At 43.0% G+C, this 25581-nt stretch overlaps 1 protein-coding gene across 5 annotated transcripts in view; it reads right to left on the bottom strand.

The window, feature by feature from the left end:
• Positions 1 to 205: 205 nt before the first annotated feature.
• The window catches only part of PIK3R1 (phosphoinositide-3-kinase regulatory subunit 1), a 94669-nt gene continuing 69293 nt past the window's right edge, over positions 206 to 25581 (bottom strand). The window contains exons 4-16 of one of the 5 annotated variants that reach the window (XM_068990701.1): positions 25262 to 25336; positions 18949 to 19080; positions 17986 to 18187; positions 17697 to 17776; positions 6110 to 6212; positions 5479 to 5577; positions 5176 to 5356; positions 4781 to 4906; positions 3917 to 4059; positions 3532 to 3708; positions 3365 to 3433; positions 2494 to 2664; positions 206 to 1618 (exon numbers count right to left, since the gene is read on the bottom strand). In XM_068990701.1, coding sequence (XP_068846802.1) covers positions 1429 to 1618; positions 2494 to 2664; positions 3365 to 3433; positions 3532 to 3708; positions 3917 to 4059; positions 4781 to 4906; positions 5176 to 5356; positions 5479 to 5577; positions 6110 to 6212; positions 17697 to 17776; positions 17986 to 18187; positions 18949 to 19080; positions 25262 to 25336 — 1748 coding nt within the window. In that variant the 3' untranslated portion in view covers positions 206 to 1428. Of the gene's footprint in view, positions 1619 to 2493; positions 2665 to 3364; positions 3434 to 3531; positions 3709 to 3916; positions 4060 to 4780; positions 4907 to 5175; positions 5357 to 5478; positions 5578 to 6109; positions 6213 to 7607; positions 7714 to 9574; positions 9683 to 17696; positions 17777 to 17985; positions 18188 to 18948; positions 19081 to 25261; positions 25337 to 25581 lie in introns of those variants that run through there. The other 4 variants (XM_068990703.1, XM_068990702.1, XM_068990705.1 and 1 more) reach the window with 4 other exon arrangements.

Raw genomic sequence — 25581 nt, forward strand, 5'->3', positions numbered from 1 at the left:
ATGAGGGCATAGTAAGTAGCAGATCAAAGTAGGAAGAGACTTCACTTTGCAGTGATCCGCTTCTCCGTAATCACAAGAAAGAGAAAGTGCATGCCACCTCGCCAACCCTCCCCCACCCCACTTGTACAACCCTTTGCTACATCCCCCTCCCCAGATTCAAGAAGTTCACAATTCTTTACGAAACAAACATTGCCAGGTACCGTATCTTAAGTCTTGAAACAACATTGTTGAACTCAGCGATACTTTGTCATATTCATGTATCTTTTTTTTTTTTATTGAATAAAGCAGCTTTGAAGCTTATCAGGCACTGCCCAACAAAACATTTAGTCCAAAAAAAAATCTGTTATGAACTTTTTAACCTTGGGCTAACAGCCAAGTACTCTGTACAAGAAAGACTGTAAAATATTTCATAGTTTTAATTCTGAAGCCATTTTTTTCTTAAACTGGCATCCTGTACATTTCTTTAAAAAAAAAAAAAAAGGAAATGAGTAACAAAATGAATATTAACAAAAAAATCAGGGACAGTATTTTCAAGCAACAAAAACTGGGGCAGGGGAAGCTTATTCTGAAGGTACATTTAAAACAGATAACAGTGAAAAGAATTGCATAGCACTGTGAATTTAGCCTTCAGCACAACAAAACAGAAGCTATTTGGTATTGATACAAATCCATCTATTTGATAGTTAGTCATCCAATAGTATGTACAGATTTTATATACTAAATGTCATTTTGAAGTCCTGTTTTCAAAGCTCCATTTCTCTGTTGGTGGGTCTTCTTGGTTTGAGAATTTCAACAAAACACTTTCTGGCACTCTGCTACAACAGAATTTCCTATGAACGCACGGAGCAGACGTTCCCTCAAGTGTTCCCTGCGAGCGGAAGTGCCTTTCTGCTACATATCGGTTCATTTCGTTAGAAAATGAAATAATCCACAGTGCAGTGTGTCTGGGGGCCACCGTGCAGGGCAACACCCAGGCTGGACTGAGCGACCCCAGGCTCGGGCTCATCAGCCCGTCCCCGCTCCAGTCTCCAAGGTCCCAACTCTTGAGCTGGTAAAGCTTCTGAAAGCACGAACAAGCACCATGGTTAAAGGCCTCTTTGTCCCTGCACGCAGAGATTTTTGCATTTCTTTTTCTCTTTGTGTGTGGTTGTGGCTTTAAATTAAACCAAAAAAAAACCAAAACCCAAAACAGAAAGAGGGAAGAGAGGAAGGCTGACGAAGCACTCCAGACGAGGAACGGCGGCTGTCCGGTGCGTGGCCCTGCGGTGCGTCTTCCCTTCCTGCCGTGGGGTCGAAGGCTCGAGTCCCATCTGAAGACAGGCGGCTGGGTGTCCGCAGCTCAGTTCCCAGGTCAGGCTGCAGGGGAGCCCTGTGCTCGCCAGAGGCCTTGGGGAGTCGAGGGTGAGGAGCAGGCTGGAGGGTGGCCCTTCATCGCCTCTGCTGCGCGTACACCGGGTAGGCTAGTGTGACGTTCAGGGAGTCGTTGTGCTGCACGAGGGACGTGTGCTGGTAGTGGAGCACGAGCTCCTTGAGGGAGCTGTACAGGTTGTAGGGCTCGGCGAAGCCATAGCCCGTGGCCGTCTTGTTGATGACGCAGTGCTTGACCTCACCGTCCACCCTGCACAGGGGAGAGAGCACACAGGCCTGCGTAAGCTAAGGGAAGAGCGTTGTGCTGAGGTACACCCGATGCTGCCTGAGCTCTGGGCTGGCGGCGTTGTCCCCGTGCTCCTTAGTGGCTGAGCGATTTGAGGAGGTAGCCAGCTTCACTGAGCTGCTGCTGGATGGTCATTTTGAGACGGGTCTGCAATTGTCCGCATACCTCTCCATCTATTCTAAATTCTCCTATTGCCTCGTCCTCATTCAAGATCTTTTCCCTTCCTCCCTGTGGCAGTGGTCCTCTGCTTACATGGAGGGACACGATAGGCTGGAAAATACCTGAGAGCCTTTCCCTTCAGCAGGCCACTAACGTTAGTGACCCAACCTCTCCCCCTTCATGGTACTCCCCAGACTATGACAATAAACAAAGAAAAGACCGGCCCTAGGAGGGAAGCATCTTCTCTTGGGTGTACTGATGGCAGGGACAGTGAGCAGAGCCCTTTCTCTTACCGTTTTAACCTGTCCCTGATAGGGACTTTACCTGGTGGTGGTATTTCCACATGAATCTCCTCAGATTTTAACTATCCGAAAGCCCCCAAACAGCAAGTATGGCTGTTTCCATTTTAAAGATGAAAAACAAAAGACTTCTCTTGATGAGACAGTTGCTGAACTGCCGCCCAGAGCCCCAGTTTTCCACCAGAAGAGCAGCTTTCTTTCTGCTGGCCCTCTGAGTAGATACTCTACTTAGATGTTCAAATATTAGGCTTTATTTCCTCTTCTACACTATCGTAATGCTTGACAATTAGAACTTTTTCAAATCCTTGCCCCCAAGGTTGGCTGGCTGGAATACTTCCTTGAGGCGTTTCCCAAGACAGATAATTGGCTGGAGATACATACACCACAGAGCAGGCGTAGCAGCCCTGTTTACTGCTTTCCCGGACAAGAAAAGTGCCGTCTCGCTTCCCTCGCAACAGGTTTTCAGCTTTGTTTCGGTTGCTGCTTCCAACATTCCAAGTCTTCTCGTCATGGTGGGGCAAATCCTCATCATCTTCTACCAGTGAATATTGGCTGAAAAGGTGGAAGAGGAGGTTTCTGAGTGAAGTGCGCGTGGCGGCCACTCGCTGCCCCTCGCCTGCCTATCGCCTCGACCTGCTTCCTGCCTCTGCTCTGAGCGACTCAGGCTGGCGGCCGCGGGGCTGACTCAACCAGCTCCTCGGGCCTGAGCTTCCTCATCGCGTTTAGCCTTCAACCCCCTGAACAAAGTTAGCAGCACTAAGTGAGACTCTTCCTGTTTTCAAGTCGGCAACTATGCTCAGCTACCTGGGCAGAGAGGACGGTATTAAACAATCCTGTTTGTCCAGTTTAGATCAGGAAATTGACTGACTAGGAGGAACGCCAATTTTTAAATAATTGAAACAAAAGGTATACATAAGCTTTAAAAATATACTAAACAGCAGTTGTCTCCCTCCCAACTCCCCTCTGACTGTTCCCAAAATATGTCGGGATTTTCCAGATGGTTCTGGGGCTTCATTATGGACACAGCGTCACTTATTCCCCAGCCTATGGTGGGAGTAGGGAAGTGGTGCGGATAAATCTACATTCTCTTTTGCTAAACTTTCCTTTTTGAAAATTCTGGGTAATGAGACTGATGTATTTTCTCCTACAAGACAGTCCATTCCTCACTTGCTCTGCAGACAAAGCAAGTCATGCATTTTCCTCAAAAGAAAAAAATACCCGTGCCCTCTCCCATCTGTACTTAAATACTTACTCTTCAGTGTTTTCATTGCCCAGCCACTCGTTCAATTTCTTCTGCCGAACACCTTTCTGAGTCAACCACCTGGAAAAGAGTTTTAAAAAGAAAATACATTAGGAACCTATCCTTTATTTTCGCAATTACCTATCATGCATGGGCAGGATTCCACTTCCAGTACGTACATCAAGTATTGGTCTCTTGTCTTTCTTAGCTGAATGAGGTCTGGTTTAATGCTGTTCATGCGTTTGTCAATCTCACGATACTCAGCCGCCTGCTTCTTCAAGTCCTCTTCCAATCTCCTTCTGCTGTCGACAATTTCACTGATTCGAGACTTTAACTTTTCGTAATTATGCATAATCCTGTAGAGGCAAGAGAAATGCATCTGTAATTACCTGGAGAATCATGAAAGTTCCCCCAAGGTTTCAGTATTGATTCCCAGCAGTTTGCCTCAGGTAAAGAATGCTTTCTCTCCCTGTCATTTCAGAAATAGAGGTCACCTTTAGACAGCGTAAGAGAATTGTGGTGAGCTCAAGCACAAGGGCAATGAAGCCCTCCCAGGTCACCAACCTTTGGATTTCCGTCTCATTGCCTTCACGTTTGAACTTTTCTATGTATTCTTTGCTGTACCGCTCCTGGGTTTGGCACTGTTCTTCAAATATTTTTATGGTTTCATTAAATGCTTCAATAGCTGTTCTTTTCATTTGGATTTCCTGCAACACAAATTTTAATAAGACAAGGTCATTCCTTTCACAAAACAGACAATTTCTTACGGCAAGACACTACTAGAGACAATTGATTGGCACTACTATCTGACATGTAAGTCCTGTGTTAGCAAGGTAGGACTCTAATTCATAAAGCTCCTTAAAATAGTATCAGAGAAGTACACATTTCCTTTGGAGAATTTTCCCAGTCTATGGAAGATGATTGCTTGACACTGCTACACTTTTCATCTTTTTTTAAAAGCCATTCCACTTTTATCAGCAGTTTATGGCATCCTTCTGCTCCCTCTGGCGGTCCCAGATATGTGATGGCCTAGAGGAGATTAAGCCTCTAGGAAAACAAGGCAGTAAATGTAGCCTCAACCTTTCATTGCAGCAGGACCTACCTATCATAGTTAAATCCCCATTTCAGAGATTAGACAAGTCTATAGAACTTCCAATTATTAGCTTTTACTCTAAAGAGAATTCTGCAATCAGCAATTATGTCAAATCAATTTATTATTCTGATACTTACAGGCTTTCTTTAAAAGGTTTAGAGATATAGTAAGTAAGTACTAGAATAATCAACAATGATTCACAAATAAATGATCTCTCTCCTCTATTGCCAGAAAAGAACATTCTACAGTCTTTTTTGGAAGCTGACTATAACATGCACTTGATTCTAATAATTAAGAACTCTATAGTTTTAACGTGATTTTCACAGAAAACTCACCTGGGAAGTTCGGGTATAGTCTTCATATAATCTATCATATTCCCGACTTTTTTCTTGAAATTGAGTGTTATATTCATGTAATTTTTTCCCTACAGCTTCAATATTATCTTCTTTGACAACTTGATCCTGGAAGGATTATAGAGATTGGAAGAAAAAGGGAAAAATAAATTCAGTTGATAAGGTACTTTTAAATGACCACTGTTGGGAGGATTTTTCCACATCAGAAAGTCTGTTACAGTACTTTATTGTTAAAGTATTTTATATACTTGTGATCACAAAATTACAGTTTGAAAGTTTTTTGAGTTTAATGACATGGAAATCATCTGCCTCAAAATATTTTCTAAGCAATAAAAGAATCCTTTACAAATATTTTAATAACATGGGTATGTGATTACCTGTTGGTATTTGGATACTGGATAAAGTAATTTCACATCCAGTTTGGGATTATACTGAGCTAGAGATTCATTCCGGTAGTGGTTTATTAGTTCAACCACAGAGTTGAAGGTTAATGGGTCAGAGAAGCCATATTTCCCATCTCGGTGAAATATTTTGATTAATTTGTTATTTCCTCCTTTCCTGCAAAGGCAATATAAAAATAATGGCATTAGAATTCTCTTTAAAAAAAAAAAACAAACAAACCCCAGTATGTTCTACTATCACCCTGAACATGCCAATTTTAGCCACGTGCCCTAACTCACCTTAGTGTAAGAGTGTAATCCCCATGCATTTTAGTAGATGCGTCTCGTACCAAAAAGGTCCCGTCAGCTGTATCTCGAAGTTTTTCATTCACTTCTTCCCTGAAGTGAAAAGAACATGAGACAATGCTCACCTCGAAGATTTGATGGTTCGTGAGTTATGTTTTTTCAAGGCATTTTCAGAATTAACACCCCAGTCACTCTGAACAAATCAGCACAGAAAATCATGATCCCCAAAAGGTTTCTTTATTTCCCTCAAAAAAAAAAAAAACATGCTTAGACTAAAAATGCCACTTCATTATGTTTAACGTTAATTCTGAGAGTTTTCGTCTAATAAAGAGAGTGACTTTACACTCTGCCTTGAGGCAGTGCCACTTCACCCTCCTGCCTCCCTGACATCTCTGTCAATAATGAACCTTCTCGGGTATTTAATTTCCTGCGGCATCCAGCACCCACAGCTCCCCAGAGCTCAGTGACCTCTATGGTCGTCTCTGGAAGGGAACCAACTATGCTTCATGCTTATGTTGGATGATATCCTAAAAATGGAATTTAGCAAGCTGGTGCTTTTGCTTTTCTTTCTCTTCCTCTAAACTCCCCAGCTCTGCTGAAAAACTCAGAGTCTCTATAGCCTTACCTCGAGATATCTCCCCAGTACCATTCAGCATCTTGTAAAGACATATTGTTATTCATACCGTTGTTGGCTACAGTAGTGGGTTTTGGTGGTTTGGGAGGCAGTGCTGTAGATGGAGGAGAAAGAAAAAGTTTTGCAATCCCAACTGTAAATAAACATTTAAAATTCTACCCAAGTTCCCTTAGATAAATAACATTTTCATGTAGAAAAGATTAGCTATGAAACAGCAGTAATGTACAAGTCCATGAAACTTTTTTTTAAATCAGAAATTTTTGACTACAGATTAAAATTTTAAAAAAGAGCTTAGAGACTAGCAAATAAAATGGGCTGGCCATGTAAATGAATTTCAAAGTAAATCCAGAGTCACAACATCTACTTTTAGGTCTGAGTTGTATTAAAGTTTCATATCTGGTCAAATCTAGCTAAAGTAAGAAACCACGAACAGAGTAGCAGGAGCAATCACATGGCTTGGTTTTAATTTCCTCCTCTTATTTAATTATAAAAGACAAATTTCCTTTCTGTCCTCCACAAATGCCGTTGCAGTAATAAAAAAGCTCATCTACACAGCAATATGTTTTAAGAGAAGGAATTGGGTTTCTCTAATCTTAGTATTTCAGGCACTGTTCTGCCAAATGCCACTTGAAGAGACTCCTCTGTGACCTCAATCTCTTTAGTATTCATGTTAATATTCTATTGGATAACTGTGCTCTATATTATGCCAAGACTGATTAAAAACCATATCCCCTCTTCCTCAATGTCAAATCAGTATTCATAAACCAACTGGTGACAAAAAAAAGACTGCAGTATTTCCAAATTTCTTAATTGGGAGGAAGGCTGAAATAATTGAGAAAGTAAAATAAGTCTAGGATATCTTGCTAAATTCTAAGTCACAAGTTTTAAAGCGCCACTGTTACATTTTAAGCAAAAATTATTTCAGTAGTCTAGCAGGTATATCTTATAATGCCTGAGACTCAATAATGGAAAGCCAACTTCTCTCACTGCAGTATCTTAAAAGAGAGAACAGACAAAGTCTCAACATTTGATTCAGAATAGTTTCAAGGCACCAAGAACTGAGTTGCAATCACTGCTACATTTGACATGCTTTCTAAAGTACCGAGTGTTATCACTGCAAAGTACCACACTGTTCTCAACCACTGTCAGAAAAGAAGCACCAAGGATGCAGCCTTTTAATTAAAGGAACAATACACAACAATATAACCCAAATAGCAAATGAGCTCGAGTGACAAAAGACACAGGTGAAAAACTGGAATCCAATTTTATATCCATTCAACTAAGAATAAGCATTTACCCAACACAGCCTGACCTGCTTGCTTCCACAGGCAGTCAAACCATTTGTTTCATTTTCACACTGTGAGCAAACTCATTAAATTAGAACAAATTAATAAAAACGGACATCCAAAGAGGAGCTGTTAATAGCAGTTGTCAAAAAAATTAAATGCCACAACATTAACCAGTTCTCTAAAGAATACTGCAGTATTACCTGGTGGATCCATTTCTATATAAAACATCAAGTCTGTGCCACAATTTATATCTGTCTTAGCATATTCTAAATCCAGGTCTTCCATATTCCAAACAGTGTTGTACATTTGTGCGAGAGTTTCCTTGGCTGAGCTCAGTTATAAGAAAAGAGTCCGGCTTTCTTTGTAATGGTGTCTTGGAATTCATTTTAAAACCTATAAGGGGCTGCACTGTAACCTATGACATCACACACCCCAGCCAATCAAGTCACAAAAATGTCACCAGACCACTCCTGCTTCATCATTTCTCTTCCCTACCAGCCTTAACACAGCCCCGACCTCACGAAGATCCTACATTTGACAGAGCTGCAATGTGTAAACGCTCTTCGTTTCAAAAAGGTGTTTAATCTGACTGTTCTTCTTGAGCCGTGAGTTTTCTAATTCCTTTTTTATTGCTCCTTGCAGCATGGTATGCTCCACTGTTGGCAGGCTGACAAAAGCTGATATGCAGCCGCACGTAGCTTCCCCCCCTGCCGCCTCCCCCTAGTGCATCTGGGTTTATAGATAGCCTGATCATGTCTTGGTTTAAAAATCTTATAAAGGCATCCAAATGGTATACTTAGGATATGTTTTACAGTCCTAAAATGCCTCCGATATATATTAAGAGCAAGAAGGATCAAAAACTCTCTGGATATTTCACGCACTCAGAACTTATACACTGTCACAAATGTACTACATTAGAAAGCACAATTAAAAGAAAACGTAGAGGCAAAAATCTCTATTAAACACTGCAGCTGAAACTAGACTTTATAGAATATGGAATGCAACCCCCCCAAAAAAAAACAGGCCATATATCAGAATGCAGAGTACAGGCAGAGTTATCTTTGCAAAGTATTTCTCACTGATGAGCCCATCTTCAGATTTACTGTGCTAAATACTGCTTGAGGGGGTGGGTGATGTAATCACTTGGGGGGGGGTATGTTTTTTCTCCCGTTCCATCTCAAATGCCTCACTTTGGGGAGAAATATTATTATTCCTTCTTAGCAGTATTTAATATAAAGAAATCAACTCCCCTATAAATCTAAATGCTAGTTCTTCTATAATGAGCAGGGAAGAAGAAGAAAAGGTTTCCCTCACCCATGGTAAATGTAGCTAATTTAAAAAACTACAGTGGGCTGTGTGATCTGCGTACGTGTGCCTGTCACATATTTCTGTCACAATTTAAAGAACACAGAAGCCCTTGAAATTTATTCTTAGAAGTTCTGTCAAATTTGGAATCATAAAATATATAGAAATAGAAAAGGCAAGGCAGTCTCTGAGCACTGCTCACGTGTCCCTCTTCCAGCTTATTTCATTTTCCCACTAAGGAGGAAGGCAGATGCATCCTACACCCTCCCACCCTCTCTCACTCACATGCTCTCTTTGCTTAAAGCTTTAGTAACCCGAAATGCAAAGAAATGGTAAAAGTGATGGTGGGGATGGGGGGGGATAAGCCCTCAGAAAAGATTCAGAAAAAAAAAATTTTTTTTGAGTTTAATAAAAATGTTGACCCAAGTCCTCCCAGCAGCTACGGACAGCGCGACAGCCCCAAGGGCTTCCCCCACCCCATGCCTTTGGACGCACTTGGTGCAAACCTGTCCTGCCGCTGGAGCCCATGTGCAAACAGACCCGGGAGGAGGGCAGGGAGACAGGTGACTTTTCACGTCTCTCCCAGGCCTGGCCAGACCCCAACTTCCAGACCAGCACTTGGTAATTACCGTCCCTCCCCATTTCCAACCGGAACCCCATCTTTCCCTCACACTGTCCCAAGGAAATGGGGGAGTGGTTCCCCTAATCTCTCATCTGCCCTCCTCATGAAGTGCTTACTGTCGCTCCCTCTCTCCCTGGGACACACACACACAAACTGTAGAAATGAACCTTCCAAAAGAGTCCCCCCAAAACTGTGCAAAAGCCAAGGGACAGAACAGTGCACAAATGAAAAGCAACTTACTTTGCAGGTTATGCATTTCAACGGTTTCCCTTGGAAATGCTTGTATCCGGCAATGGAAAAAAAAAAAAAAAAAAATCCCCAAACCGATTCCTCCAGCCAGGCGGCGCAGGACCCCGGGACTCGTCCGCCCGCGGCAGCGCCGCTCAGCGCCCGCAGCCCGCGCAGAAGCCGGCCGCCCGGGGTCGGGGCTCTGCCGGCGAGAGAAGGAGCCGGGGCGCTCGCACGTCCCTCTCAGATAAAGATCGCGGCTTCATGATTAACTCGGGCAGGTTCAAATATTTGCTGAGCTAGGGATTTCGGGTGGGGGAGGGGAGCCCAAGTCCAAGTTGTCATCATCGGCTAACAAGTGGCCAGTGCCAGCCCGGGTCCTCCTCCTCCTCCTCTTCCTCCTCGCCGAGGAAGTGAGAAGGCCATTGTCAGGGGGCCTAAAATAGGTTCTCCACAGGCTGCGGCGGCAGCGCGGCTCGCAGGCTCGTGGGGCTCAAGTGGCCACAGCGCAGCGAGGCACTAGGCGCTGCCAAACACAGGAAGTGGCTGAGCTAGTTCAGCAAAAAATAGAATCAAAGCCTTGCTTGTAAAGGCCTGAACCTCTCTCAGAAGGGCCCAGAACACCGTGCCTTGCTCGCGTCCACCTCCTCCCACGCACCAGCACAGACAACCCTGCAGGTGTCACGGGGAGCCCCCAGGGGAGCCCCCCAGCAGGGAACAGGGTTACAAATTGGTCCACAGGAGGAGGCTCCTAGGGAAGAGTGACTGCATGGCCACAGTAAGTGCCATAGTATTAAAGATACACTCAGATAAAAACTGTACTCTGCAGCTATTTGTATGGAGTCAATTTCAACTCCAGTTAAAATGGCCATAAAAATGCATACTCTACAGGGAGCAAAGAATAGGAGGGCAAGGAGGTGGCACCCCATGCTAGAGGATTCTTTTCTCTTTACTTGATAAAAGTTGCAACGAACCAAACTTAGGGCCCTTGGCTTCTATTAAAAAAACAAACCTAAAATTCGGCCAAAGAAAATTTTCACTCACATCAGCACAGATGGCTTTACTGTTATCTCAAGAACCTTAACCCAATGTAAAATCACAGAATCACTAGCTTGAAAACCAGAGCAAAATTCAGAGGTCACTTTAAGGAATTCCCTCCTACTATAACACACACACGTTTGAAAACCAGAACACTTGCTAGAAGGTGAAAACAAAATTTAGAGATCACTTCAAGCAATTCCCTCCTACTACACACACACACACACACATGCCTGAAAACCAGAACACTCGCTTGAAAACCAGAACAAAGTTTAGAGATCACTTCAAGCAATTCCCTCGTACAACACACACACACTCTTCTGACCCAGAGTGAAGTGGTTTGCATAAGATTATAGCACTAGTCCTAAACTCCTTTTTGGTCCTAAACTCCTTTTTCTCCACCCACTGGCCCTGCTCTTTACTTCCCTCTGCCAGAGAAAGTAAAAATTAACAAGTGAAACTGAAGTTAATTTCTTTCAAGCCACATGCAAAAAACTTCACACCTAGAACAAAACTGACTTTTTTTTTGTTTCCTATTTTTAATTTTTTAAAAAAGCTGCCTTCTACTTATCTTTGAAGAAACATGCATTCTGTGATACTCTTAGACTCTATACAAGAAGGTGACATGCAATGTCAAAGGTCATATGCAATGATAAAGGAAGATCTAAGTGCTGACCCAGAGTCCAAAAGGGAGGAACCAGCTTCAGAATTATTGCAATATCTGGGAAATGCTGCCAAACTCACAACGAGAGTGATTTTACAAGCTCTGCTTTCGTGCAATTGATAGAATATGAAGCATCTACTTTTCCAATGGGGGAAAAATTGGTCTATACGTGAATTTCCTAGCTCCTGCCAACTGATTACAGACATACGGTTAGTTCAGAGAATACCCTTTCTTGCATCCTGAGTTGCATAATCTTGCCCTACCTAAAAAAAAAAAAAAAAGAAAAAGTCTTTCTAAAGCTTGGAAATCTTGGAAACATCAGTAACTTGGGCATATCTGTCTGGATTCACAGGATGTGTCATGTCAAAACCTTTTAAGATTAAAATGTTCTCTAGTCCAACAGTCTGTTTCCCGTGTCAGAAGAAAATTATCCATGGGGAAATAGCTCACTACTTAGAGAAGACCTTTAAAAAGATTTGAAAACTTTGCTTCACATTTCTCACAGTATGTACAACCATCTACCATAGAGGTTCTATTAATTACTCAAAGTATGAGAAGAGTCTCTCCCCATTCAATTTTAGTCAACTTAGGAATCTGCAAAACACATGCTGTTTATTAGTTTAAAAAGGGAGCCCTCTGCTGGTAGAACAGAATCAGTAACTTCGGCTCCAGAGAAAACTTGCTGTGTATTTCACTCATCTCCCACTGTGTTCAAAAGTTCACACACACAAAAATAACTGCCCGACTGTCTTTTAATCTATATGACTCACTAAGAAAAAAACTAATAAATGCACAGATGTCATAACAACCTTGGAAATATTTCACACATGCCTGCTAAACTCTTGTAAGAAAACTTTTAATTTCTGAAACCCAGAGATTTCAGAAATCTGGGTTTCCACAATAGAAAACTTACTCAATTGAAAACTAACTTTACCTTCCAGATTCTTCAAAACTCTAAGTCTTAAGACTTTCCCCTTCCTCAAAGTTTTGTAAAACTCATTTCAGAGGCAGAATAGGCCATGTGGCACTTCTCAGCAGGTGTGAGCTAGTCAGGAAAAGGTTTCTTAATTGTTAACATAGTGTGAAAGCTCCACACTGAACGCTGAATCTCATACGTGCCAATCACCATTGAGTTGCCAATGCTCCACAGGCAGCTTTCAACCTGCACAGCTTCCTAAATGGTTTTGTGGGCCACAATTTATGAACAAAAGCCCATTTGAAAAACAAACAAGGGCAGTGAGAAAAAAAATAAATGAACCCAAATCTTCTTTTAAGGGTTCAACTAATGCCTCTTTTCTTAATTTCAACTTAAGACAACTTAGAGTAGAAGGGCCTTTCAGGGTGATACCAGTTCTCCAGTCCACATCCAGGGCTCTTCATGACCCTACACTAAGAAAAATGTCCATTTGAGTTTATATATAAACTCAGGTTTACAGATGCACCAAAGTTATACGTTCTGTAGACTACTGGAAAAGGTGTGCCCATTGCTTAGCAGAAAAAAAAAAGAGCCCCTTCACAATTTCCCTCTCAGCTGCCCCTTGAGACAAAGAAGGCTGCACTGTGAAAACAAAAGTAGACGTGAACCACAGCCTCCAAGACATGCTCCTGCTGTTCAGAGCACAAATAAACTTCCTATTTTTTGTCAAAACCGAGCACGCCTGGCCTGTTTACTCCTACCCATCTATTAAACACACAGTTTTTTCAAGGTTTCATTTCTCACCTTCGAAACAAACCTCTAATGTCAGACCACATTTTAAACCCAATAAAAAATAAATCAGAGAAAAGTAAAACTCTTTGAAAGTCATTTCCCTCTGGCTTAGTGCTTGCTTTAGTCTTGGTTGCAAACCAAGCCCAGAGCATTTAAAATAAGATTTATGAATTAGGCTCTTCAGGATAAATGTTTTGCAATGCACCAGTGGTTAAAAATTAACTCTGACAGGTGTAGAAGGGCAAGGGGGAGAAAGAAAGTCATTTATTTTCCCTCTGGGCTTGAGGGTGCAATATTAGACTTCAATTATGCTACATTAATATTTCTGAATATATCCGTGAAATCTGAAATATGTCAATACACTTATAATGGGTTTCATTCAAAGGCACCCTGTGTTAAATAGCCCCTGTTTTACCTTAGTTGCCCTATAGAAATCTGCTTTAGCAACCTAAGGATCAAGTAGGGTAAACATAACACAAAGTGATTCAAGAAAACCTGCTGCTCTGCTTTAACCATTTTTGACTTTTAGTAACAAAGAGAACAGCAAACTGTCAACCAAGTTCTAAGAACATACTAGGTGCCTACTCTTTCAAACCTTAGTTTCCCTCCCTACAGGACAGAAGCCTTACTTCACAGGTGTGCTGGCTGCATTAAATGGGTTGGTGTTTAAGAGTACTCCGACAGTAGGGAACTTTATCAAAGAATTTTTAAAAATTTTACTTGGAGGATTACTAGGCTATGCCCAGTTCTACGCTAGAAAGAGCCGAAAAGAAGGCTTTGTCCTTGAGAAATGTAGCTGAGCAGATGAAATGAACAGAACACTACTGAACAGCTAAATATAAAACAGGATGAGGGACTTCAGGAGATAAATGTACTGAATGGGTCAAAACCCTGCACATCCAGCAGGGGAGAAGCTCCCTGGGTGCCAGAGAAGAGGATGGCACTGTCAGCGGCTGCTGGGCACTGATACATTGTGCGCAGCGACTTAAGGGCACCAGGGCAAGGTGGCGGAGGAGGGCTGGTCCCGAGATCCAGGCGCCTCCACTCACCCGGCTGCACACAGAGCCGAGGGCATCAGCCCTCCAAGCAGTGCGCCCACGGGGCAGCAACTGCCCAGAGAGTGTCCTTTTCAGATCCCCTCCAGCTTTCCAGTGGGGAGCACCGCCTGCTAGGATTTGGACAGCATTAACCAGGAAGCCGGCTTGAGGAGACGGAGCTGAGCACGAGGCCAGCTCTGGTCTCAAACACTAGAGCTGACAGGAGGACATTAAAGACACACTATATTGTCACGAGCTTCAGTCTGCCTCACCTCCTTTAATTCTCATAACCATCCCAGGAGAGAGGCATTATTCCCATTTCACAGACTGGAAAACAGTTAGCAAAGGCTGAATGAAGGTCTTGGCGATGAAGCCAGCAAGGAAGCAGCAAGAATTGGAATTCAAACACCTGGATCTATCTGACTCATCCTCTTCTCTCCATTGCACGATGTATGAAGCACGACGGAGCAACTTGGAGCCTGATCTCAAAAGCTGTAACAGTTGCACTGTGGCTGTTCCCTATATGTGATCCATGGGTGCAAACGTCACCTATTTTTAATGTATTACTTGCTGGAAACTTCAGAGGACTTTTTGACTGGACACTAACAGCAGCCCTGTTGCCAGTGAAGATTCCCGAAGTCCAGGCGGCAGACAGAGCCGCAGGCTGGTGTCCTGAGCCCAGGCCCCCTGCTGCAGACCCAGCCCTGGCTCATACTGGTTGAGGTGGCCCCAGGTGAAACCATCAAGCTCTATGGCCTTCAGGTACAAGCGAAGAGCTGGACAATACTTTCAACTCTAAAGCAATGCTTTGGACGATGCTGTCACTTAAAAGTATTTACTGCTTTTTCAAACCTGGTAAAAATATTGAGCCGTTATTTTTATCCTTTACAATTTATTTTGAATAAATCTTTGAAACTCTTTCAATGAAATGCTATTTCTTCTTCCCTCTTTCAAGTTGTACCTATTCTTCAAAGCCCGTTTCAAGTTCTGTGTTTTTCCCTATGAGTTTTTTTCTGTCTATTCAATTACCCTAAAAAGTCACCAATCACATCTCTCAAATTCTTTTTATACTTCCAGTACACTCCCTCCCACCTAGAATTTAATGAGATGCTATGTGCTGATGGGTTTTATTTGAACTGACACGGTGCCTCACACATCATTAGTTCTGTCTTTCATTTCCAGTTCTAACTGGTAACAACTAGAAAAGGTATCTGTTTGCCCCATAATAGTCTTGCTTGTCCTCCACCCCCCAAATATCACTCAGGCATTCATTTCTATTCACGATAATAAAGTTACTGCAAATGAATGATTTATGACTGTTCCCTGGAGGTGCGCCAGTGTTGTTCTTCCCAGCCCCATGGGACGAGCACGTGTCAGGGTAATGATGAGAGACTCCAGGAAAACATCACGTTCCTACCAAGCCAAGGAAGTCAGTTCTCTAACCTGGGGTGCCCCGCTAATCATCTACACTGGAGCCATTCCTGAATACAAAGGTGTGGATGATGAGATACTCTCCTGGGGTGGGTGGGCTATTTTCACCAGTGAGAGGCAATGAAGCAACAAGTTAATTCCAAAGGTTCCATATGATTTCCAGAATCACATGAGAGATATCACACAAATGGGGAAATGCCTCCAACTTGGGTTTAAAAATTAATTGGATGCAATTTGGGGGGGAGAGGCTGCATGAGTTCTGGGATAGTCGAGGAAATGTTCAAAGCTTTATCGATCATTTTCAACAGAGCTGATAGAACAAATCCACCCTTGAAATTGGCACACTAAATTCTTAGCAGAAAGATGTAGGTAGGGTCCATGACACAGCAAGCAGTCTTGAGCGTGCATGATGAAAAACAGTTACAGAGTAAGCTTTTCTTGGGTGGAATTAGGCTGAAACTAAGAAAGACATTTAGCCAGTTTACATCAGAAGCAGAAGCATCAAACTCTACCACCGATTCTAGTATACCCCGTGCAGTACAAATGCTTGAAAACTCTCATGGAATGAAATCATTTGTGGTCTCCGTCAAGCCGGGTCTGGCTTTTCACTTCCATGTTTTCCCGTCTTCTCTGGAGCAGGGTGGGGCGCTGAGAGGACTAGGAACCCCCACTTTCCTTGCAAGCTGGGCACAGCTCTCCCTGTCTCTGAGATGGACCTCCACAAGAATCAGGAGGAAATGAAAGATGGCAGCTCGATGCTTTGACCCAGGGTCCTGTCCTCTTCCTCTCCACCCTGTGATCAGCCTAGAGGGGGTGGGCTATAAACAGCTCTAGTGCCATGGTCACACCGGCCCACCCCCGCCCCTCAGAGCACTTCTAACCTGTCACTGCATCATTTCCTACTGAGCCCAAAGGCAGCCTCTGAACACCAGCTCAGAGCTCCCTAACCATTATCGAGTGATCTGAGCAGTCACACAGATGAAACTTTTCGGCCAACCCCAAAGTTGGGGCCTGGAGCCCCAGGACTACAGGCCAGGACTACACACCTGGGCCATACCTGTTAACATTCTCTGATGCAGTGGACCTACAATCCAGGATATCCCTGTTATATATCCTCCTTGCTGGGATCTGGACCATTTGGAATGGACCAGGCTTGCCTTAGGGACTGTTTCTGCTACAGCTTTCACCTGTGGATCCCGTATTTTGGGTCTGTCCATAGAAGTCCTGCCCAATACCTGCGTCATGAATGGGTTACCTATCCCATCCTTTAGGTGGGTTTTAAGTTGAGGCCTTCCCCTCTCTGTCCACCCAGTTCAGATACAACTAAGCCTGGCTATGTAACACCCTTAAAAAAATCTGTGTGCACACATGCACACACACAAGCACAACATAATGTACCAATGTATGGCTGATAACTGGGTTCCCACTGCTTGCTCATACAGAGATGAGTTTGGTAATCTGCATGAGTTACTTGTAATAAGCAATAAATTCATGATGTTTTAATTAAATTCAAGACATAAACTCAGACTACAAGCGATATTACTGGTCCTGAAACCTCTCACCTCACTTCTAGGGCCCTCATCACCATTTCTAAATGACCAGTTCACTTTTAATCAGTACACAGCAAAACAAGGTTGTTTAGACTTTCCACAGTAGAAGAAAAATACATCAGTTTAGATAAAATCCACTGCTAGTTCCATCTGCATTTCCCACTTTGTTAAAAGGCTAACTGAATGCCAAGCTGCTTTCACAGAAGTGTATGGCTTGCTCTAACTTGTTGCAGTCGACCCCTATTTTCATACTGCTTGCATTACTAAAAATGTTTATCTTGACAGGACATTTCTTAGCCTACCTATTTCCAAAAAACACATTCCAAAATACTTTAAATTACATAGTAATTATAAACTCCCTACTTTATACATATTAGAAAGAAAAACAGAAATGTCAACAAGTAAAATGAACGCCATAATTTATGCAACAACCAGAAGCATCAAGTTGAAGGGGTCGGGGGAGCACTCCCAACAACCCTCATCTAAAACCAAGATCATGGAAAATCCACAAATTTCAAAAGCCACATAATACTGATTATATATGCAGCACCCAGATATTTTTTTCTTTAAATCATAAAGTAACATGTTATTATGAATCTCAATTTCACGAGAAACTTATGCTACTTCAAAGGAGGTTGAAAGCCACCATTTTTCAGGCTCTAAAAATTGAACAGTGAGGAAATTTTAAAAGTTCAGAAGGCATTACCTGGTGCAGGCTGGCGTTCATTCCATTCGGTGGAGATTAAGATTTCTATAATTTTTATGAGGTGTTCAGTATTCTCAGAACTACAAAAAAAAAAAAAAGAGAGAGAGAGGTCTGTTAGAAAGCTTGTTGCCTAAACAAACTCATTTTCATTTCTGCACATCCAGGTGACTCTGTCTGATGGAAGTGTGCAAATGCATTTGTGAACTAATATCTTTAGAAGCCTAAATGACCCACCACCTTAGGACTACCCTCATCACCCCCAAATCCAGGTTTCTCTTCTATCACTCACCTTGCTGCTGGGAATCTGAAAAGCAGAGGGCTGAAGAGTTCAGAAAGTACTCTTGCATTCAAAAGATTTTTGCTGGACGTTTGAGAGAGCTTGAAGAAATGTTTTAGCAAATACTGTAGCGTGAGCCAGTACTGATGAGGTATGCTGGGCGACCTAATGAGCTTCTTCAACAGCTGGATGTATTCTTCAGAACTCTGCACTTCTGTGAGTGAAAACAAAAAAGCAAGGAAAAGACTAAGAGACTGTTGGTAGCTATCAGTGACTAAACACCTAGATTTCCGTTCTAGCTACAGAGAAGTCGTTTAAAACGAAGGCACCAGAATCAGCAGAGTACGTTTGCTCTTCTCATTAGAAAAGGCATTATGAGAAAGTCGAAATCTCATGTCAAATGGAAACGCAAGAAACTCTTGGTGTGCAGAACCCAGGAGGTTCTGGGTGTGCTGCCTTCTGTGGGCCAACTTCAAGTGTGATTGGCTAATTCGGAGGAGCAGCAGATAAGTATCGCAGGTTTTAACTGTGAAGGTTACGAACCACAATTTCCTGTCCCCAGAGCACTTTAACTGAGCATTAGCTCCTGAAACAGAGAGTCTTCTTCCCTGAACTCATGTTCTACTGGAGGAAGGTGATAGGAACATCCCCAGCCCCTCAGTCCTAGCCCAGTTCCCTGAGTCCAGTGATGATGCTTGGCACTGTGAGGCATTCTCTGATGTAGTGAGCCTTAAAATACCGACAAAGGGTTCACGATTAGCCAAATTCAGCATGGGGATGAAAATGAGAACGTGGGTCTTCTACTGGATACCCTGGAAGGGAGGGAGTTTGTGCTGATGGGACGGGGGTGGGGTGGGCGAGCAAAGTCTTACTAACATTTTCTAAGCAATCTCTCTTTATATGCAGCACTTGAGTTTACAAGTCCATCCACATCTCAACATATGTTCAAGGAGGCTCTCAGAAGAGACAACATACCTGGGGCTAAAGAAATCAGTTCACTGGAAACGGCTACCGGAATGACAGGATTCGGTAAGTCCAGGAGATAGCGTTTGAAGGCGTCAGCTAAAACGTGCACATCGAACATCTCCAAGTCCAAGGAGGCGGCATCTGTTGATAGAAATGTGCAACAACAACCCAAATCAGACCTGTTATGCACTGTTTGGGGCGATTTTCTGAATGTGCAACTTAAGTGTGATGTGTGAAAGGAAGCAGGATGAAGACAAATAGAAGATGCCTGAGCATTTATTGGCAGTGTTTCTCTCAGGGGCTGCGCATGGCATTTCGAACGGAGCATTTCTCCTTGTGCAGGTCTGTCGCCCACACTGTAAGCATTTAGCATGAAGGCCCCTGCCCCTGCCCGTGGTGCCAGAACACATTCCCAGACTTTGGGACAACAGAAGACAGTGCCTCTGCTGTGGGCTGAATTGAGTCCCCTGCAACTCCTATGTCAAAGCCCTGACTCCCAGCACCCCCACATACGAATGTATTTGGAGACAGGGCCTTTGAAGAGGTGTTTTAGGGGCCATTGGAGTGAGCTCTAGTCAACTGGACTGGCATTATAAAAGGAGAGAATTTAGACAGAGACACAGCAAAGGGCATGCAGAGGACACGCCCCACGAGGACACAGCAAAGAAGCGGCCGCCTGGAAGCCAAGAAGCAGCCACACCTGCCAGGCTGCGACTTCGAGCCTCCAGGATGGTGAGAAAACAGACTTCTGTGTTTTAAAGCATCCAGTTTATGGAATTTTGTTATTGCAGCCATGGCAAACTACCGCAGCCCACAACATCACTTGCAAATACGTTCTGGAGATGGGGCTTCTGCTGCCCTGGTGGAGAAGGGTTCTAAGGATGCTGAATCACATAGTAAAACCTTCCTGAAATCCCAATGAGGAAACATGAAATGCAATCCTGTCCCCAGATTTCCTAAAATCTGAGTTGTTCAATGTCAGTATCAATTTAACCCAGGAGAGTACAGACTGATTGATTTAACAGCAAGCAATTACAGAATTTTAGTAATCTCAAGAATAGCCATAAAAAAAATGTGAACATCCTTAGAATGTTTCTCCCTAGTACTGACAGAGTATTCTGATAAAGGTATTATGAATTAAACCTGTGGGCACCAAACTATCTCGAAAGAAATATAAGATGTGCAATCTGTCCAGTAAATCCTTCATCTGGAAAAGAGGTCAGGCAATTCAACCCTGGGCTGATGTGAATCACAGCTGCTCTGTGAGTACCTGGGGTATAATGAGGCATACAGCCCAGTGGGAAGAAGTGCTGCTGGGGGCTGGAAGGACCACAGTCACTGCTGAAGGACGCACACTAGCGATGGGAAAGACGACTCAAGAGCAATTATCTGGGGACTCGTGTACTCAGTGGAGAACAGGGAAGCTGAGGAGCAAAATGCTACATCTTTAAACAGCTTTTTTTCATTAAAAAAAATTTGTTTAGAGAGTAACTGCTCTACAATGTTGTGTCAGTTTCTGCTTACAGCAATGTGAATCAGCTATTAAGCATACATGATGATAGCTCAGTTGGTGAAGAATCCGCTGGAGACCCTGGTTCAATTCCTGGATTGGGAGGATCCCCTGGAGGAGGGATAGGCTACCCACTCCAGTATTCTGGCCTGGAAAATTCCATGGACTGTATATTCCATGGGGTTGCAAAGAGTCGGACACGACTGAGCGACTTTCACTTTCATACATTTATCGCCTCCCTCCCACCCCCATCCTACCCTTCTAGGTCATCATAGAGGACCAACTGAGCTCCCGTGCCATACAGCAGCTTCCCGCTGACTGCTTTACACATGGCAGTGTATGTACGTCAGCCCTACTCTCTGCCCACCTGCTCCTTCCCCCGCTGCCACGTGTCCACAAGTCAGTTCTCTACGTCCGCGTCTCTATTCCTGCCCTGCAAATAGGTTCATCAGTACCATTTTTCTAGATTCCGTATATTTTCATTAATACACGATATCTGTTAAACAGCTTTATTAACTGGGCATTCAAGTAAGTCAGAAAGGAGCACTGCTGAAGTGCGGATACCGCTTTTGGTAATCTGGATTCCAAGACAGTTAGAAACTAACTAGGAGAAGTAACCTAACTAGGAGGCTGATGGGATGGGGTGATGGCCTAGGAGAGGAGAAGAGAGAAGCGAAGTTCACTCGGAGACGTTCAGCTTGAGAAGGAGAAGCAGCATCCTGGATGCTCATGAACCAGGTGTGATACTGTATAAAGCACTCACGTGGAGCTGGAAGCTACCAGAGTTCCTTGAACACATTGTCATCATAAGCCAAACCTGTCTCACCAGCTAGGTAGATCTTATGAAAGATAATCATATAATATCTCAAAGCTCAGAGATATCCATCTGGTAGCAAATACGGATAGGAAAAGAATGAAAAGGTGGAGAAGCAAGGGGTTAAACCACTTAAATGTCCCACAAAGAAGAAACCAGGTACATATCACATCTTTAGTTAAGTGTGGGGAAGGGCAAGACTAGGTCTCTGCATAAAGGATCCATGTGGAAAGTAATACAACTAGTGTGACTGTGAAAATTGTGTGTGCATCCCTGCTGGAGCATTCCATAGCTGCTGGCCACCGCCCCCCCGCCCCCCGCAATCCAATCATCTGTATACTCCATTTAATATTACTTTGCCCAGAAAATTCATATTTCCTAATTTGCTCATCCTAAAAAGAGTAATAAACCATTTTCGCAATGAGGTATAAACTTTAAGATGCTAAATATTCCCTACGTCCTTCCCTCAGGCAGGCTATCTGCTGCCTTCTCTGTGCAGGAGCAGGGCTGATAAGCCATCCCTCTACTGGGACACTTCCCACTATGGTAATTACGAGTCTCTCTCGGAGACTGATGGGCACTACTAGGCTGACGTCCCTCAAGGGCACAGACTGTGGCTCTCGCCTGTTATTCTCACATCCCTCAGGGCTCAACACAGAATGTGCTTGTTAAATGTTCGTGGGCTGAGCTACTTTGTGGGCTCAGGACTTTCCTGAGAGTGATGTTAACTCACCGAAGCCCTTCTCCAACACATGAGGTATTATTCCAAAGAGACTTTATAGCTTTTGGATGAAGTAACCTTACTTCGAGTCTTTAGGTACCTCGCCTTATGTCAAATTCCACCAGAACTGATGTAGTATGTTCTATTTATTTACAGATAACTTCTAAAGCTCCTTGGACTTTCTGACTTCTGTTCTAGAAGTCTCCTTTTCTGTATTAAAGCTATCCTAACATGCTTTTCCAAGAGCTGGACACAGCTGTCATGTGAGGACTGTGGAAGTTGGCTGAGTCTTCGGGTCTGGGTTGGGGGCATTTACACTCTCTTCCACCCTGCTTTTCAATGAGTCTGCGCCTGACAGGTAACCAGTAACCTCTCCTACATTTCGGCCCTTCTTCCACTGGAATGGAGTCCCCTCCCTGACTGATCTCTAGCTGAGTCAAGGGTTGTCAACTGGGGTCCTCAATTTTGCTGCCCTACTCCTGACTTCAGGAGACATCAGCCAGTACCTGCAGACAGTTCTGACTGTCACAAGCAGGGTACAATCTCACTGGCATCAAGTGGGCAGAGGCCAAGAATGCTGCTGAAATCCTACAATGCTAAGAACAGCTCCTTGACAACAAAGAATTATCCATCCTAAAATGTCCATGCACTGAGGCTGAAAAAGTTTGAATTTTAAAACTGAGGTATCTTGACATATGATTACCACATAATGATTTCTTATTTGTATATACCATTGTTAAAGCCTCACCACAGTAAGTCTGGTTGATATCCACACAGAGTCACACATAGAAATTTTTTGCTTGTGATGATAACTTTTAAAGAAAAAACCTGAATCAGGTTAAGAGAAACCAAAAAGGTGGGGAGAAGGAGAATAATTCACACCATTAAAATTTTTAAATAGACAATGTATTTTAGGGCAATATGGAGGGGGGAGAATAAGGACTTTTAGGGTCAGAACAATCTGCATGCAAGTCATGGCTTTATAAGCAGCAGTAACTTTTATACACAAGACTGATGTGTGGATGAAATAAAGTAACTTAGTGGGCGCTAATAAAAGTGGGCTGTGGTCCTCCACCCACGTCCACCCTTGTCTGACATTGCTGATTCGTGGGGTTAGTTAAAAGCCATGCTTTTTGTTTTTAAGTGACTTATCTCTGAGCTTCCTCCAGAGATAAGTTTTTAATCTCTGGAAATCACGTTTTTTTTTTAAATAGACAAATACTCAAGCTAGAAATAGTCCTAGAGGATCTTCACTCCTAAACTGAGATAAAGTTTACTCTTTTTGTTTTGCCACAAAATTCACTTTTATAGCACAGAATCCAAGGAAAACCAGTTTTCTGTGTGTGTCTTGGTCTCAAATGAGGAGGAAAGCTGTCTATCAAAATAGCTTGTTGACTTGAACTTGGGTTATTTATTCCCTCTTACAGGTGGTGTGAAGATTTTTTTTAAAAGCTCAACTGGATCATTTTGTTTTTGGTCACATTTGAAAACATTACTACTCTTTTTCAAATAACCCCCATTTCATCAGTCTCTGAAGTCTAAACATTTCCTGTGACTTTTAACATGCTCAATTTGACGAATTTTCTGACCAAAACATGTATCTCTAGTTCAATTGGCTAGGACAAAATTCAGTGTTTCCTTAACACCCTGGTAAAGCTGTTAGAAGAAGAAGAAAAAAAAAAAAAAACCACGGCTTTTCACCTTGCTTTTTCTGCCAGTCAACTTCTAATGACCTACTCTGGATGTGTAGGAGGATGTACCCTGTGTTGTGTGTAAGACTGATTTCCATGTACAAAGGAAAAATGAAAGTTAAAAAAAATCTTTTTTCAAACTTCAAACATTTGGGTGGTGTGTTTCAAGTCAAACTATCAACTGATGAAGATCTAATCTCCTTCTTTTCCCAGAAACATCTTTTCTAGAAATTTTCATAAGCTGCCTCGTTTTGAAGCTGCCTCACACTTCACATTTTTTTCATTTATTAAATATCACGTGGGTATTCTCTGCATAACTGTACATCTGAAAATGCTTCTTCTAAAACTAGATTTTACTTCTTTTGGTTCAAGCACCCAAATTCAGTTAAAACAGTGCAAGGCAAAAAAAAATTATCAGTAAAAAGAAAAGAACTGTGAGGGAACAAAGGGTCTAAGAGATTCCCAAAGCTGATGTAGAAGATGACTTGCTGGAATGATGGCAAGTAAATTTATATTTTCTAGTTGTATTCTGTATGGCAACGAGAGAAGGAACCAACAGTTCAGGTACCATTTGGTTAAATTAATGGATGCCATTTATGGTGTGCTAAGAGTTGACTTGAATTGGCTCAACTGTTCCCAAGTGGTAACACATTGGTAACATGAAATTAATTGCGTAGGAATATTTACACGACACTACAAACCAGGGGTTCCCCCCCTTCTCCAAGAATTGGTTTACCAGCACACTACTAAACATAATAATATCATGATGTTGAAATTGTTAGTCACTCAGTTGTGTCCGACTCTCTGCTACCCCACGGACTATACTGTCCATGGAATTCTCCAGGTAAGAATACTGGAGTGGGTTGCCATTTCCTTCTCCAGGGGATCTTCCCAACCCAGGGATCAAACCTGGCAGATTCTTTACAGTGTGGTTATGTGGCTCAGCTGGTAAAGAATCCACCTGCAATGCGGGAGACCCGGGTTCAATGCCTGGGTTGGGAAGATCCCCTGGAGAAGGGAACGTCAACCCACTCCAGTATTCTGGCCTGGAGAATTCCATGGACTGTATAGTCCATAGGGTCACAAAGAGTCAGACATGACTGAGACGACTTTCACTTTCACTTTACTTGATAAAAATATGGCATGAAAAGGAAGCAAGCAAGAAAGGAATGAGGACAGAAAAGAAGGGAAAAGGTCAGAAGAGACCTTTGTTAAATGACAGGTTCATAAGTACTTTTTCAACTAGTCCAGATGAACTAGGTGGAGGAAAATGACAGGTGAGCAGAATCAGAGAAATCCCAAGATGTTTCTCTCCTGTGCAATTTCTGCAGGCCCAAGAGGCTCATGGCTGTGATGCCAGCCAATGTGCCTGCTGGCAAACGGGCACAGACACCCCTTGCTCAGGAGACAAACATCAAAGGCCTGCCCTCTTACAGGAAGAGCACAGAGGGAAGTGTGCCTGATTTCTGAGCTCCCTCCAAACTGAGGACGTTGCACGCTTAAGCTCAAGGGTTTTGTGCTTTACCTGAAACGCAAAGGTAAGAACCGTCTTTCCCTCTGTGTATTTCCAGCTCTCTGACACTCACCACAATCAAGAAGCTGTCGTAACTCGGCTGGGTTGCTGGAGCTCTGTGTTCTGTATAGAGTTGAACATTCCAGACCTAGGACACAAAAGAGACTGAGTATGCAAAACACAGCTCTCTGGGGAACCTGCAAGCCTGCAGCCAGAGAGACATTCCAGTTTTCATCCAGTGTCTATTCAAGATGTGTACCGAGCATTCTTGGAAGTCAACTCCCACTATTCATCGTATTTGGCATATCAATACTTTTGGCAAAATCATCTGGCCACGGAGGAACAAGTTAATTCCATTTATTAAGATAGAATTTAAAAGTTCCCATATAGTAA

The sequence above is a fragment of the Capricornis sumatraensis genome, chromosome 18 (assembly GCF_032405125.1).
Source record: "Capricornis sumatraensis isolate serow.1 chromosome 18, serow.2, whole genome shotgun sequence".
NCBI classification, from domain to species: Eukaryota; Metazoa; Chordata; class Mammalia; order Artiodactyla; family Bovidae; genus Capricornis; species Capricornis sumatraensis.